Source organism: Camellia sinensis, chromosome 12, assembly GCF_055761805.1.
Source record: "Camellia sinensis isolate YWXY chromosome 12, ASM5576180v1, whole genome shotgun sequence".
Taxonomy (NCBI): domain Eukaryota; kingdom Viridiplantae; phylum Streptophyta; class Magnoliopsida; order Ericales; family Theaceae; genus Camellia; species Camellia sinensis.
In genome coordinates, this window is record NC_138972.1 from 40509419 (window position 1) to 40526803 (window position 17385).

At 35.3% G+C, this 17385-nt stretch overlaps 1 protein-coding gene across 7 annotated transcripts; it reads left to right on the plus strand.

Moving 5' to 3' along the window:
- Positions 1–659: 659 nt before the first annotated feature.
- Positions 660–14162, plus strand: CBP20 (CAP-binding protein 20). Of its 7 annotated transcripts, none has more exons than XM_028202437.2 (9): positions 660–790; positions 890–1066; positions 2251–2474; positions 11102–11240; positions 11322–11355; positions 12036–12146; positions 13208–13255; positions 13364–13470; positions 13909–14162. In XM_028202437.2, exons 2-9 carry the CDS (start codon positions 1049–1051, stop codon positions 13981–13983), a joined length of 756 nt encoding a protein of 251 aa, XP_028058238.1. In that variant the 5' UTR covers positions 660–790; positions 890–1048; the 3' UTR covers positions 13984–14162. The 7 variants fall into 7 exon arrangements, with proteins under 7 accessions (XP_028058238.1, XP_028058230.1, XP_028058246.1 ...); XM_028202429.2 differs by having other exon boundaries at positions 969–1066; XM_028202445.2 differs by having other exon boundaries at positions 1014–1066.
- The last annotated feature ends 3223 nt before the right edge of the window (positions 14163–17385 follow it).

Below are 17385 nucleotides of genomic sequence, written 5' to 3' on the forward strand. Positions count from 1 at the left end.
ACCCGAATCCTCGTTCCAGTCCAGAAACTTAGAACATGCATGTATGTTCTTCATCTCTTCTTCACCTTCTTTTCGTCTGTTCTGTTCTTCCATTTCTTCTTTTTCGTTTCTTCTCATATTCTCTTCGTCTTTTCTTTTTCCTTTCTTTTTTTTTTCGTTTATTTTCTACTTACCCATGCTGTTTATTTTCTTTTTCTTCTTCTTAGTTACTCATTGGATTAATGGAAACAAAGACTTGTTTTGTTGGTTTAATTTGTTAATGTTTATGTTTTGAAATGTATGCTTAAACTTGAAATATTGATGTTAGTTGAAATTTAGATCGTGGATATTCGTGTTTTATGTTCAACTTTGAAATATTTTTATATTAAAATAGCTATATTTATTGGTATTTATTTTTTAAAATGTTCGATATTTCATCTTTTTATTTTATTTTACGCTATGAAGTACGGGTACTCTAAAAATATTGCCGTACAAGTACCGGGCTACTGAGTGCGATTACGCGTACCAGGTATGTTTTATACGATCAGTATAATAATGGGTACGCAATGGGTACATTTTTGGGTACTTCGGGGTAAAAATGAGAATTTTTACAAATTAAAGGGTACTGGAGCAATTTGTTTGGTCTATTTAAAAAAATTATATAAATTTGAGGTACTTTTGTAATAAACAAAACATGAAACAAATTAAAATTAGGGTTCTACTCCGTTCGATAGTCTCCCAAGAGGCGAAGCTATTGAAGAGGTTTAATCGAAGGTGCTGATCGATTCTCTCCTTCAAAGATCACATTCCTGTAAGTTCATCTTCGATTCTTTCCCCTCTTCTTCTTCGATTCATCTTCCTCTTCTTTGTTCTGTCCAGATTTTCCAGATTCATTTTTTGTTCTGTCCAGATTTTTTTCTTTTCTTCCTCTTCTTCGATTCATCTTCCTCATATTAAATTATATTATTTCGCACCGTACTTCAATGAAGCCCGCGCCTCGCCTTGCTTCTTGCGCCTAACACTGCTCTCATTAGATAGAGGTACACTGTGGAACAAGCAAAAGAGGGCAATGGCGTCTCTAATCAAGGTAAGACCTTTGGTTCTCTCTATACTTCATTCAATGGCTTAACCAGCTTTTCATATGTGCAATTACATGTTTGTGTAGAAATTACATTTGTGAATTGCTTTTTAATTCTTTGAATTCGCTATTTGCTTATATAATTGGTGCTTAGTATCACTGAATCTGCACATATTTCCTCTTGAAACAGTGATAGATAGTGAAGTTTTACAGGAATGATTTGTTAGCTTGTAGTTGAACTCTTTTTGGCAAGCCTTAATTTAGTTATTTTTGTTATAAGTAGCTTTAGTTAGGTTATCATAAGTTATATAAGTTTGGGGTGGATGAGAGTTGCATATCCGGTAATTGGGCAAAGTTTTATACAGTTTGTTCACGGGGCAACAACTTTGTACATTATGTCAAAGGCTAGGTGTGTACCCAATCTTTTCCCTCCCAAACACAAATTAACGTATACTAATTGGGCCTTTTTTTTTTCTTTTTTTCTGTTGGGTATATTTTGTTGAGCCAAATTTTTAGGAATTGAAGTAGGATTATGTGGAAAAGTTTTATACAGCTTGGTTCAATGGTAAAATCTTGACTTAATAACTTTTATGTTATGAGTTCAAGTCTCGGGACAACCACTTTGTGCACTATGCCAAAGATTAGGTGTTTACCCAATCTTTTTCCTCCCAAACACACATTAATGTGTACTATTTGGGTTTCTTTTTTTTAAAAAAAAATAAAAATTCATGAGCGTGCATCATGATGAATTTAGTTACATTTATTTATTTTTATGTATTTACTTTTTTAGTTTGTTCTTTTTCATGTATATTTCCTATATATAGATATTGTTCTTGTATTTGTGCATGTATGTAATAAATGTTTATTATTCGTATGTTTTGTTGTGAGCACCTAGAAGAAGACCGGGCATATACCTTTCTCTATGCTTATGTAATTGTCAGCGAATAGCTTAGCTTCTAACAACTCTAGATGCACTTATTTTTTAATATAGAAATTGTATTTGTTATTTTGTGTATTTTTATGTATGCAGTTGTGTTTTTCTTGTTTTGAATAGTCTAAACTCTTGCTAATATGTGGCCTGTTTAAATTTTGTTAGATTAGTCAAAGGGTGTGATGTTGCTGGTATCATTTGTTGCATAACAATATATATTGGGTGCATTCGTTGTTATATATGTTTTACTTTTTGTTGTTAGGATCAAAGCAAGCTTTCACCCTATCGAGATAGAAGGTTTCCTGGAACACAAGAAGAATTTGAACATGCACTTCTGACGTCAACTACTATTTATATTGGGAACATGTCCTTTTACACTACAGAAGAGCAAGTTTATGAGCTATTCTCTCGAGCTGGAGAAATTAAAAAGATAATCATGGGTTTAGACAAGAACACAAAAACTCCTTGTGGCTTCTGTTTTGTGTTGTAAGTACCATCTTATATATTATTGCTAATGCCTTGCAAATTGGTTTGAAAATATATTTATAGATCCCTAATTTTGGTCTTTGGCCTTATCTTCTTTACTGCTTGGTGCTTCATCTTTCTCATTGATAAGATTCTATTTTGCCAATCTTTGCACAAAATATAAAATTGCACCATGCTAGTACATTTTGTTCAACATTTAAACTAATGCTAGCCTTTCATTTCTTGGAGATGAAACCTGCTGAAAATAAATTACTCAGGAGTGTGTTTTGCTGAACAGGTCAGATTAAGTTGACATGAAAGGTATTATTGCCTAGCATAACCTAGAGAGAGCGAGAGAGGGGTAATAATTCCCTAGTGCTCGAGCACAGAAACCTGTTGCTATGTCTCTATTGTTACAGTTTATTGTAAAATAAGTTCAGTATGATTTGGACTAGAAATAATGGGTTTGGAGACTAGGATTAGTGTTTTATATTGTTGGTTGATTAATGTTTTTGCGAGGTTTGGATTTACACCGAGAGAAACAAAAATGAATGAAAAAAAAAAAAAAACATAAGAATAAGAAACAAATCTTTAATTTGTATATAGTAAATTTAATTTTCGCCAACTTAAAATGATGTCTCCTAGCTGACACCCTAGTGGCTTAGGCTGCATTCCATGATAAAGAGGCTCAAGTTTGAGTCTCCCAAAATGACCTATAAAAAAATGGGTGCCTTTATTTAGGGCTGTCAATTTTTTGGTGTAGCTTTGATAGCTAATGAATAGGTGGAGTATGGAGTTACAAACAAGGAAGGGGTTATACTTTAGGTGGATTTTGAAAAAAAAAAACTTACATGTGGCCTTTTTAGACTTTTCCATGCCAAATAAAGAATTTTGAGAGAATGGAGGAAATGGATGAGGGGTTGCTTATCTACTTGTACTTTTTTCGTAAGAATTAATGGTGAATGGGTGATACTTTTAAGGTGACTGGAGTCTTAGGCATTGTGATCCTCTGCATCCTTTTTTTGTTTACTTTAGTGTTCTTCGCCCCATGTTTAGTGTCACGTTACATCAAACACAACCACAACAGCCACCCTTAACACCCATACCATTATCCACCACTAACCACCCTTAACACCCAACATCAAACATAACCACAACAGCCCTGATAACTACCCACACCTCTTTCGCAGGATTGTTGAACTATCCCCTATTCGCTGGATTGTAGTGATGCGATCATATCAGAGCCATCAGATCAAGAGCATCAAAGGAATCAAGAATTGTAGCTCAAACTGATATGGATTGATTACATATTGTCTCAGCTCTTGTAAAGTAGTTACAACTACTTTCAGTTATGTAATTAGATATAGTATATATACATTCGGTTATATAGCTAGATATAGAATAGATATATAAACTCTTGATTTGTATAAATAGAGGACTCTGTACTGAAGATTAAATCATCAAAGATATTTTTGCTCTTCTATATCAACGTCTTCATGGTATCAGAGCACTCTAACTCCAATGAGTTAAGCTCCTTCAAGGTCCTTCAATGGCGTCCTCTGTCACAACAGTAATGGAATCTGCATCTCTATCACTTCCAGCAAACCTTGCTCTTCTTATCAACAATCTGAATTCGTTTGTCACAATCAAGCTGGGTTCTACAAATTATTTGATCTGGAAAAGTCAATTTCAAAACATACTTCGAGCTACAAATCTTATTCACTACATTGATGGTTCTTCTCAATGTCCTCCTTCACTGATTCATGATTCTAATGGCAAAGAGATCACCAACCCCGAATTTCTCACATGGAAGCAAGTTGATTCTCATCTGTTAAGTTGTATAACTGCAACTTTAACTCCTGTTGTGTTTACATCAGTTCTTCAATGCTCCACAAGTTATGAAGTCTGGACTCTTCTCACTAAAAGGTTCACCTCTTTGTCCAGATCGCATATTCATCAACTCAAGAACAAACTCAATGATGTCTCCAAGAAATCCTTATCCATGGAAGATTATCTACTACAGGTCAAAACAATATCAGATCAGTTAGCTCTTGTTTCTTCTCCTATTGAGGAAGAAGATCTAATTCTCATTGTCTTGAATGGACTTCCCACAGAATACAATGCTTTAAAGACGGCAATAAGAGCAAGAACTGAACCAATCACCATGTTAGATTTGTCCTCTCTTTTGTGCTCCGAAGCTTTGCATGTTGAATCTGAAATAAAAGTGTCTTCTTCTCTGTCTGATCTCACTGTTGCATATTCTGCTACCAAAGATCAAGGCTCTAAATCTCAATGCAATTCTGGATTTCGGGGACACAAATACTCCAATTACAGAGGAGGATCATCTACTAGAGGTGGAAGGTATGTTCATAGAGGACATTTCAATCATACAGGTGGAGGAAGATCTGCATTTTCATCACATTCTTTCTCACAGCAGCCAAATCCCCCTCCTAATTCTTTGATCTGTCAAATTTGTGGCAAGCCTAATCACACAGCCATAGACTGCTGGTGTAGGATGGATTCCTCTTATCAAGCATCTTCATCTTCTTCCTCTGCCCCAAAACCTGCCTTTATTGCTAATGCTTCTACCTCTTCTCCATCTGCCAATTGGTATGTTGATTCTGCAGCCATAACTCATGTTACTCCAGACCTTAATAACAGGCAGCAATATCAACCATACCATGGTTCTGACCATGTAACTGTGGGCAATGGCCACTCTATTCCAATTCAAAATACCGATCAAGGTATTCTTCCCACTCCCTCATTCTTTCAAGCTTAATCATATGCTTCATGTTCCTTCTCTGTCCTCCAATCTTCTTTCTGTTCATCAATTCACATCTGATAATGATTGCAGAATAACTTTTGATGACAAGTCTTTTGTGATTCAGGACAAGACTACTCAGATCCCTCTATACAAAGGGGTCCATAGTCATGGTCTATATCAACTTCCATCCACATTTTCTTCTCCAAAGTCTTCTCTTCAACAACAGTCTCCTTCATCTCCTGTTGCTTGTCTTGCCACCAGTCCTGCTTCCACTACAGTTTGGCACACAAGGCTAGGTCATCCTTCCTCTCAAAAGCTTCATGTTTTACTTCAGCAATACCAGTTACTTGTTTCCTCTCATTGTAATAAAACCTTGTGCACCCATTGTGCTGTAGCTAAGAGTCATAGACTTCCTTTTACTTTGTCAGATTCGTCTATAAATAAGGCCCTCTCTCTTATTCATAGTGATGTATGGGGCCCATTCTCTTGTTCTAGTTTTAATTTCAAATATTATGTTCTGTTTGTCGATGAATTTAGCAAGTTTACGTGGGTATATCCTATGTGCTACAAGAGTGAAGTTTTCTCTAAATTTCAAGAATTTAAAGTGTTTGTTGAAACTCAATTTGCCACTAACCTTAAAGTGTTTCGAACTGATGGTGGTGGTGAGTTTACCAGTACTCAATTTGACCAATTTCTTAAAAACAATGGTGTTATTCATCAGCTCTCACGTCCTCGTACTCCTCAAAATGGGGTTGCTGAGCGAAAGCATAGGCATTTGATTACTACCACAATTGCTCTTCTTCACCAATCTGCTCTTCCATTATCTTTTCGGTTTGATGCCTTAGCCACTTCCGTGTTTCTTATAAATCGATTACCGAGCTCCAAATTGCAAAATAGAACTCCATTTGAGTTGTTTCATTCTTCTCCTGATTTTAGTTTTCTCAAAAGCTTTGGTTGTCGATGTTTTCCTTGGCTAAAACCTTATACTTCTCATAAACTCCAACCAAGGTCTGTGCCATGTGTGTTTATTGGCTATCATCCTTCCATTAAGGGTTATAGGTGTTTTGATCCTATTTCGGGTAAATTTTTTCTTTCTAGGCATGTTGTTTTTGATGAGTCTTTATGTTCTTTTGTTTCTCATCCTATTCTTCCTCCCTCTACTACTACTTTATCTCAACTTCATACTTTCTTTTGGCCTTCTTCTGTTCCTTTACTAATCTGTCCTCATCTACTCAGCTTCCTGTCCAGTCTCCATCAAGTCTGTCTGCACCTGTTTTGCCTTCCTCTGCTGTGCCTATTTCTGATCTGCCTCCCTCTTCTGCCCCTAGGTCTAGGCCTTCCGTTCCTTCACGTGCAACTGCTATTCCAGCTACACCTACTGCTGTTTTTCCAGTTGATACTGTTCCTGCCACAGCTACTGCTGTTTCTCCTGCTGTTGAAGTTCCTGCTGCAGCTCCTACTACTCTACCAGCCTCATCTATTTTTTTTTCTCTCCTCTTCCTATTGGTTCTCTTCAAGTTGATTTAAGGTCATATGCTCCCTTAGTTCCCTCTCTTAACACTCATCCCATGGTCACTCGGTCTAAAAGCAATCCTCACATTCATTTCACTGTCTGTCCTTCTCTTGATCCATCTTTGGTCGAACCTCATGCCTGGTCTGAGGCTATTACTATCCCTGCTTGGGCTGCTGCTATGACTGAAGAATTTCAAGCCCTTCAACGCCAAAAGACTTGGGTTTTGGTTCCTCCTCCTCTTCACAAACATGTTATTGGTTGCAAATGGGTGTTTCGTCTCAAGAAAAATTCTGATGGCTCTATTGCTTGTCATAAAGCTCATTTGGTTGCTAAGGGTTATCTTCAAGAGGAAGGGATTGACTATCATGAGACATTCAGCCCTGTGGCCAAGCAACCCACCATTCGTATTTTTCTAAGTGTTGATCTACATTTCAATTGGCAAATCAAACAACTGGATATCTCCAATGCCTTCCTTCATGGCATTATTGAGGAAGAAGTGTTTATGGTGCAGCCTCCTGGTTTTGAAAATTCTTCCTATCCCTCTCATGTTTGTAAATTGGAAAAGGCCCTTTATGGTCTTAAATAGGCTCTGCGTGCTTGGTACTCCACTTTTTCCTCGTTTTTAATCACTTTTGGCTTCGTCAATAGTCGGTGTGATTCCTCCTTATTCATTTATCACTCTTATTCCTCTATTATTCTTTTGGTGGTGTATGTGGATGATATTCTTATTACTGGGAGTGACTCTGTTCAAATTGCCACAGTTATTAACCGTATGCACTCTGCATTTTCTATGAAGGAATTGGGCAACATTTCCTATTTTCTTGGTATCTCTGTGTTGTCCACTTCTGCTGGTCTCTTTTTGTCTCAACACATATGCTTCTGAGATCCTTGCCAAAGCTGGGCTGACAAATTGCAAAGCTTATCCTTCCCCTATGTCTATTAAGGCTTCCTCTTTCTCTAATATATCCAGTCCTTTTGCTCAGCCTGCTTTATATCGTAGCTTGGTGGATGCTTTGCAATATCTCACCATAACAAGGCCTGATATTTCTTTTGTTGTGAATCATGCTTGTCAATTTATGCATGCTTCCATTGTGGCTCACTTTAATCTTGTCACGTGCCTTTTGCGTTATCTTCGTGTTACTTTGCATTATGGTCTTGCTTTCACTGCTAGTTCTTTAGATCTTCATGCCTTTTTGATGCGGACTAGGTTGGTAGTGTGCATGACCGAAAGTCTACTACTGCTTTTTGCGTTTTTCTTGGCTCCAACCTTGTGTCTTGGTTTGCTAAGAAACAAAGTACTGTTTCTCGCTCCTCTACTGAAGATGAATACGTGGCTCTCGCTCAGGCTGCCTCTGAACTGACTTGGCTTCAAATGCTCCTCACTGAATTACATCTTCCTTCTGTCGTCACTACTCTTTGGTGTGATAACATTTTTGCAATCAGTTTGGCCTCAAATCTTGTCTTCCATGCTCGTACTAAGCATATTGCTGTGGACTATCATTATGTGAGTGAACAAGTTGTATCCAAGAAACTTTTTGTCAAACATGTTGCCACCTCTGATCAACTTGCCTACATTTTCACTAAGCCTCTGTCTTCTGCCCTCTTTGCTTGTCTTCAACACAAGCTCATGGTTCGTGCCTCTCTCCTTCACTTGAGGGGTCCTGATGAGATCATATCAGAGCCATCAGATCAAGAGCATCAAAGGAATCGAGTTGTAGCTCAATCTGATATGGATTGATTACATATTATCTCAGCTCTTGTAAAGTATTTACAACTACTTTCAGTTATGTAATTAGATATAGTATAGATACATTCGGTTATATAGCTAGATATAGAATAGATATATAAACTCTTGATTTGTATAAATACAGAACTCTTTACTAAAGATTAAATCATCGAAGATATTTTTGCTCTTCCATATCAACGTCTTCATGTAGAACCACAATCAACAAAGAACAAACTCATTGAAGAACTCAAAACGACGACGGAGCAGCCCCCCTCTAGCAACGGTGTCTTCCCCCATCTAAATTTCAAAGCCCCTTGGAAATTATTATAATAGTAGCGGTGGCTTGTTCCCCCCTACACTGTCTCCAACCCCCACATGACTTCCAACTCCATCACAGTCACCTCCTCCAACCGCCATCACCACCACCTTCACCCCTGTGCCATCACCACAACCACCCACAACCTGTAAAACCATACAAGTCAAACTCATCTCATCTTCAACCACAAAGCCACACAAATCAGACCATGCACACAAATCGAACCCACTCTCCATGCAAATCAAATCCAAAGTTTTTTTTTATTTTATTTTATTTTATTTTTTATTTTTAAAGAACGATGTACACAACAAAGGCCAAGATAGAGGTGATGCTTCATTCATGTCACCAGACCACCTTCTTTGCCTCCTTGCCATGTACATCACTGCCAACTTTCACCATCACCTCCACCAAATACCTCTACCACATGAATCAATTCTTGCACTAATGACAAGCCTTACTATTGGGTCAAGATGCCCTTTCCAGCTAAAGTAAAATAAAAAAAGAAAAGAAAAAAGAGTAGGTTTGAATGTACTTTACAATATTATTCTTTTCTTTAATATTTTCATATATTCTTTTGTTAAATGTTTCATTACGTGTATTTTTTTTTTTAAATTAAATGATTGGGAGATAGATGTTAACACTCAACTTACTTTTGTTATTTTTTTCTCAAACTGCCTAGATTCCAAATTTAGTTGATTCTGTCATCTGAATTTGGCTGTGCCTTGTTTCAAATTCGTGAAATACGAATTCCAATAATATGTATGTACTACAGTGGCAAGTTACTTATTTCATATTCTGCTATTAAAATCTTGTGATTCGATTAACATTTTTTGCAAAATTGATACAAATCTATGAGTGAATCTATTTTGAAAGTGTATCTCTAGTGAATTGCATGATTCACAATCGATTTACAATTTGATTCACTTTTTACGATTCATGCAATTCTTGAAACTATCATGTCCGGCATATTTCATCTATTTTTTTCTCTATTTTTTAGTTAAAATGACATAATACAACTTTTAATAGTATTTAATACGAAAATAACCAAGGTATATACATGATTTGTTATTATTTTAGAGATCACAGAGTTTTTAATAGAATCTATTCAGACTCGACCTAATATGTTTTTAACATTTATCTTCTAAAGATGTTTAAGATTAAAATAACTTGCAATATGAATTATCTATTACTATTTTATTGAAATAAACATATTTCATGGGTGAGGTTAGTTAAACCTAATGGTTCTGCAAGTTCTTTAAAAAAAAATCTATATATACTTTTTTGAACAATAAGCATATGTACCTTTTAAAATGTTTTAGGTTGATTCTAATTAATTATTTCTTATTATTAGGTTATTTTTACTAGTAAAGGCGTGTATGCTTATGAAATATTAATATCATTGTTAAATTATTGTTACCTGTAAATTGAGAATTTGCCTTTGTTTATTTTATTTATTAAAAATAGTTGATAAGTAACATCTAAAAAAACGAAAAAGGTTAGATGGTGATCTTACTTGGGAACTTGTGCTAACTTCTTATCTATTAGACCATGTGATCATTAATCAAAACCACATTTTTATTGATTTGAAATAAACATAATTCATGGGTGAGGTTAGTTAAACCTAATGGTTTTGCAAGTTCTTTAAAAAAAATCTATATATACTTTTTTGAACAATAAGCATATATACCTTTTAAAATGTTTTAGGTTGATTCTAATTAATTCTTTCTTATTATTAGGTTATTGTTACTAGTAAAGGTAGGTATGCTTATGAAATATCAATATCCTTGTTAAATTATTGTTACTTGTAAATTGAGAATTTGTCTTTGTTTACTTTATTTATTAAAAATAGTTGATAAGTAATATCTAAAAAACAAAAAAAGTCAGATGGTGATCTTACTGGGGAACCTGTGCTAACTTCTTATCTATTAGACCATGTGATCATTATTCAAAGCAACATTTTTATTGATTTAAGTTTAAAATATTTTATATTCATAAGATATAATGAACATCCAAGTTTGTAGATATATTTTTCTAAATAATTTTAAAAAAATGATCGCATCTTTACGATTCATGATTCAATTCACTTTGCAATTCGGTACAAGGCTATTTTGATTCACGATTCGATTCATGATATGGCAACTATGATTTCATACTTTATTGCCATAGTGTATACATCTGGAGTACCATTATTTCTTATGATTTTTTGGTGTGTAAACCTAGGTCTATTGTTATTTTTCTACTTTTCCTAATGTAGATCATTATTTCATTGTTGTTGGCAACAATTTATTTGTCATTACTATTAATTACAGTCAAATTATGCACTCATCAGGTACTACTCTAGAGAAGATGCTGAAGATTCTGTGAAATATATAAGTGGGACAATTCTTGATGATCGTCCTATTCGTGTGGATTTTGATTGGGGATTCCAAGAAGGAAGGCAGTGGGGCCGTGGTCGAAGTGGTGGACAGGTGATGTACCGGCTGCTGTTGATCACTCAATGTTGATTACACTTGTATTTGATCTAAATCTTGACTTTTCCTCTTTTTTAGGTACGGGATGAATATCGCACTGATTACGATCCTGATATCCTTTTAAAGTTTGATAAATATACCTGTTTAATTTCTTTTTAAGTTGATACCTGGGTAAGCTATGAAAATGCTGGCTTGCCCCAAAACTGTTGGGTTGTTAGGGAACTTGTTTTTGTTGGAATTCGCAGAAGTGTTTCTGAATGAAATTGTAATTGTGCTCGATTTGCCTTAATTTTTTACCTCATTCTTCTGTCCTTTGTTTACATGATTAGAATGTGAGACAACACATTCTAATCATGTAAAAGTAATAAGTACATCAGTCATGCACGTTTTTCCATACAACTAAAAAAAGTCATTCACAGTCTATATCATAATTGACTGCTTCCATTAGGACCTATGTGTTGACCTTTTTCTTCTAGTTGGCATGTTTCTAATTCTAATATAGTTAACGGTAAATTGTTCCATATTTGTTTCATGTGCTTTGAAATCATATTTGGATGTTTATGCTGCTGTATACTACTTTTGAATTCTTTCAATACTTCCATCATTGTTTAGCATGTTGGAAGTACATCTATTGGTTTGAGAAGGGTTATAGCACTTTTCTGTCTTGGATAGTTGGATGTATGAAGTTGCAATCCTAAACAGACTGTATTTTTGTCGTCTTGATTGGTGTTGATTTGATGAGTAGTCCAAAAATTTGAGACTGCATATCGAGTTTTCCTTAATGAGTTACACGTAGAGGTGGTTACGGGAAATTGGTTCAGAGAGAGCTGGAAGCACAAAGGCAACTTGTAGATTATGGTACTGGATCATTGGGTTCTTTTCCACCTGTTATGCCATCTCACTGTAAGTTTGGAAGCAATTTTATTGATTGATATCTTGTTTCAAAGTTACTAGTGCAATGATAACTTCGGTTTCTTGAAAATGGTATAGGTTTAGAATTTTTGGCCTGATTTTAAAATAGTTTGTGACTTTATTTATTTTATACATATCACAGATATGCACCCACTCATATGGTGATGCAATATGTTGACTGTTACATGATAGACATAATTAGAAATGTTCAAGAAACACACATCATTCAGAAATAGAAGCTTGGGAATTGTCTTTTGAATTGGATTAGCAATATACTTGTCGGTAATGTTGGCTGATTCTACCTCATGATGTGCTGAGGCTTTGCTTGGCCTTGTTGTGGATGTAGATGTGAAGGACCAAATGTGATCATAGAAAAATTGTTTAAAAATCGGCTAGTCCAGGACAGCCAAAACAAGTTTAGCACATAAATATGTTGACGGGCAAAGTTATGTTTGCAGTGCTCATGCTTGCCTAGAAACTAGTTTTAAGGGGTCAGAGGATCACTGGAGATTGAAAAGCACATTTCAGAGACGCTAGGGACAAAGGGGACATCTGGTTGAGAGAGAGATGACCTCCAATGGTGTGGTATCTCTCCTAGGAAGGCTGGCCTAAGGCAGTGACACCTGCAGGGTGCTACATTGAGTGAAACCTGTGTCTGGCTACCAAGCCATAAGAGTCTTGCGGTGCCTTACTGAAGACTTTAGCAGGCATAAGTCTTCCTCTAGATTAGGTATTATAGGTGGCGCGATGAACAACTGCCAGGGCATAAATAGCCCCGTACAACTTTTGCAGCAACCAAAGTCAATTAGACCAATTAAGTCACGGTGTATCCCACCGCAGTGAGTTGATATGTTTGCAGTGTAAGCTTCCGTTTTGAGACTTGGGCACATTATCTCAAATGTTGTCAATGCCCTTCATTTGATACTTGAATAAATAACATTCATGTTTTGATTTGCTTATCTGGTCCTTGTTCCATTTTTTAGAGTGCTTTTCTGGTCCTTATCATAATTGGTTACTCTGTTATTGCAACAACTAACCTTTAACTTTCGCAGATGGTAGGCAAAGTGGAAATCATGGGGGCTTTCATCGGCATGGTAGAGGTATTATGATAGTGATGAAGATTTTTGTTCCCTGCACTACTCTAGTGTTTAGTTCATGTTTGTTACAACTACAGATATTTCATTGCTTTTGTTTACGTTGTGAGACAGATTACCATCGGAAGCGATATAGGGAAGATGACCGCCATGGGACAGAGATCTCAAAGAGAAATTCAGATCATGAATCCCGGAGAAACCCTAATCCTGACTCGAGACCGGTAATTTCTTAGTAGTTAATGCCTAGGCCTCAATTTCTCCTCTATTTGTTCTGGTTTGATTTGGTAATAGTTACTTATTTTTATTTTATTATTTATTTATTTTTGTTGAAATCCTTTTGCATTTGCCAAGTCTGTCACCTTTAACATATTGGAGGGTTAGGCTATTATTCAACTGAAAGAGGACATGCCCTGATTTTTGTGTAATGATACCCCCACCCTTGTGATTGATGATGATAATGTGGCAATGGTCATGATTCATAATTAAAGAAGCCAAACCCTTGGTTTTGCATTTTAGGCTTCAAAAAAAGAGAAGGAAAAGAAATACAGATTGGTTGCTTTGTTTATTAATATATTCAAAAAAATTTAGAGATTTAGGAATCATATATATATGTGCATATATTCTCCTATGACATGTTATACATTGCTTTGATGCAACAGGAGAAAAATCCTCGTTTCCGTGAGAGTGGCGATTCAGATGATGATGAAGAGGATGATCGTAAGAGACGACATTAAGTTATTCTAAGTGGTTTACTATGATATGTGAAGTAAATGATTGCATTCAGTAACTATGATCTAATGCATCCTGTTCAAGTTGGTGGAAAACCAGCTCTTGTAATCATGCAATTAGAAGTAATCAGATTTTTCTATTTCAAGCCTAATTGCTGAATTTCAGGTGGCTGGGCTACATCTAACACTATTTTACTTGCTTGCAATTGTTAATTTGGTGTCCAAAGTTAGAAGAATGGTGTTGTGTTTGAAATAAATAAATACATTAATTAAAAAAAAGAAAAAAATAAATGGGTTGATTAATCAAAAGGGTATTAGATTGTTCTTGTAATTTTCAACTGGCTTAAAATCTTCTTAAGTTCGAACATAGTTGGATGGAAGATCTTCCTTCCAATTTTGTGCTAGATCTAAGCATTTATACGAACGTCGAGAGTGATATACATATAGAATTTATCTATAGATTGATGTGCCATTTTGCAATCTTTTCATTTACAATGAAAACACTTGTCATTTGTTTTCATAATTTTACAAATGCTAGTGTCATATCATTCTTGGTAAGAATTATGTGTAAAATTTTTGTAAGCATTTTCATTTTGTCATTCTTTATACTATTTTGCTTTGTCAAGAATCATATTTTTAGTTAAATTAAATTGATTAATTTTTTTTTTTATCGCGATTCATGTTAGTATTTTTTGATATTTTCACTATTCATTTTTGTTGCATCTATATTCGTTTTTGTTTTTGTCTGTTTCTCTATAAACTTATTTTCAATTGGTGTTATTCTTATTATTTCATGAATGTATTGGTTTTTAATCTTATTTTTGTTAATCTTATCACACATCTGTCCAACTCTTTTTATCTAAGCAATGCTCATTTGATAGGCGTGTTATTTCACAGTTTTTTCAATTTTTAGTGCATTGTTAACTTATATAATTGTTTTATTATGAACTCAAAATTAAAATGTAGAAATAAATATCGAATACATACAAAAGATGAAATTTTATAAAATTTATTGATGGGTTTACTATTAATTATTTACGTATATTGTGTATATATGTGTCATTTTTTTGTATTCTTTTTTTGGGATCGTATATGATCAGGTGTTATTGAGCTTTCTTTTTGACACGAGTAGAGAACTTCATTTCATTATGCACCAAACTTATTATTTTCATATTCTACTTATAAACACTAGGTATTATTTTCAACATATATATGCTTATCTTTCTTGTTAATTAGTAAGCTTAAGAACACCATCCAGTACCAAACCCTAGCTTTCCTCTTGCAACATCATATGCCATCTCCAATGTCTTCTGTTGATTATTCTGGAAAATACCCACATCCAATCTATTCCCTACAAATGCCAAGTGTAACTGCGATACACTGCCGGAAAAGTATCCCCATCAAGTAGATCGAAACCTTCACATTGCCTTGTAAATAAAAGCTTATCTTCGGTATCAACACCGTATTATTGTTGCTCAGATTATAGCATGTGTCGAGCAGTGATAGACTTTTATGGTGTGTTTGGTTGAGGGATTTGGAAAGAGATTTAGAAAGGGAAAGGGAAAAGGTGTGTGAAACTAGGTAAAATGTAGGTATATTTTATTCACATTTCACCTAACTTTTCCCTTTCTCTTTCCAAATCCCTCCTCAAATCCCTCAACCAAACACAACGTTAGTGATTGGATAATTCGTCATCTTTTGTCGAAAAGCCATCTGCAAAGCACTATACCCGCCGGTGGTGGGTGGGTGATGATCGTGCCGGAGTCTATGATCGATCTTGTGGTCTTGAACACTGATTTTGCGATGGATAGTTTCTGTTCATTGACTTTGATCCCATTTATGCCGACGAAGTAGAATGATTTGTTTTTTGAGTTATTAGAAAATGGGGTGAAATTTAAGGCACTAGAGGGTCCTCATTTTCCGAATGCTAGGTGTCTGGTTGAGCTCGGTGTTGATGGCTGACAATTGTGAGATGACTGACAATTGATTCGCAAGAACCCCACTGAATAGGCCGTCGTTGCTTTGGCAGCAACCGAATTGGAAATTTGGTAACACATTGGTGGGAGTCAATGCCAAAGTGTCTTTGCTGAAGAATCCGGCGGAGTAGGACTGGTTGACGGACTCTATGCCATAGATGCAGGTAGAGGAGTTGGAGCAACGCTTTATTACACCAGTGACATCGGAGGTGAGTTGAGTACAGTTGGTCGAGTTACAACTGATGTTTTTGTAGGTTGTGGACTCATTTGGGTTGAAAATTAGGTCCTCTTGTTGATAGCAGGAGCTGAGCGTGGCTGGCATTGAATCCAGGTGAGGTCGCTACCCGCGTCAAAGACGAGGGGTAAGGTCTTTTTTGGGGGTTCCGAGTCCAACGATGACGACAAATTTGCCGGTGTCGATTGAGGCGTCAGAGTTTATTGGGAGTGTGGCCTTGGAGGAGTTTAGTATATTGTTTTGGGCTGAGTTGGAGCCAAGTCGAAAGTGAATTAAGTTGACTCGGGACTGGTCTTCAGATAGGATTTGAGTCACATTTGAAGCATTGGCTTTGTCTAGACTTAGGTGAGAGCATGGCTTGTGTTTGTGAACTACTTCTAGTATTGCCTTTTTGCTGAGACCTGTTAAAATGTATAAGCACAGAAGACAAACAAATCATATAACATACATATAGAATGTACATGTATTAATAAGATTGTTTAGATGTAGTTATCATCAACAATTTGTAAAATTTTATCTATTTATATATATATATATATACATTTTGTTTTTCATTTTGTAATGGGCTTTTGAGTTTGTAATAGAACTAATATAAATAAAATGAGCCTAACAAAGTTATATATATATATATATATTATTAGGGTAAATTATATTTACACACTCTGATGTTTGGATTTAATACATATTACTCCGACGTATGGAAAATTACACTAATCCCCTATCATTGTAATTATTTAGACGGAATGAAGATATTGAACTCATGCATTTTATTTTTTCTTATGTTGTTTTACTTCATCTTCTTTTTTTTTTCTTTTTTTTTTAATATAATTTTCTCTGTTTTTCTAGTAGGAGTTGTTATATAAAAAAGTAGAGGGGTTTGTGAAATGAGACTATTAACTACATCGATGAGAATGTAAATTCCAGAACGTTATGGAATGGATTGTAACTAGACAAATCTCAGGAGGTGTCAGTGTAATTTACCCTTATTATTACATGAAGGTTTATTATTATTATTATTTTGTATAATAATATTTGTTTGATAGAAGAAGAGCTTGACTAGTGAGAATAGGAATTAGCGATGGGTTTTGCTTGTACTACCTAACAACCACATTTTTTCGCTCAGTAATGTTTTGCTGAATCAAAAATAATATTCACATTTCATTTTTAAACACTCATGCCCTTATTTTAAGAGGCTAA

Excerpts from the sequence above, each read along its gene's own strand:
- CBP20 (XM_082898406.1), top strand. The coding sequence starts at position 4,003 with ATGGCGTCCTCTGTCACAACAGTAATGGAATCTGCATCTCTATCACTT. Across the intron at positions 5,198-5,341 it reads AATTCAAAATACCGATCAAG|GACAAGACTACTCAGATCCC; the intron begins GTATTCTTCCCA and ends TTTGTGATTCAG.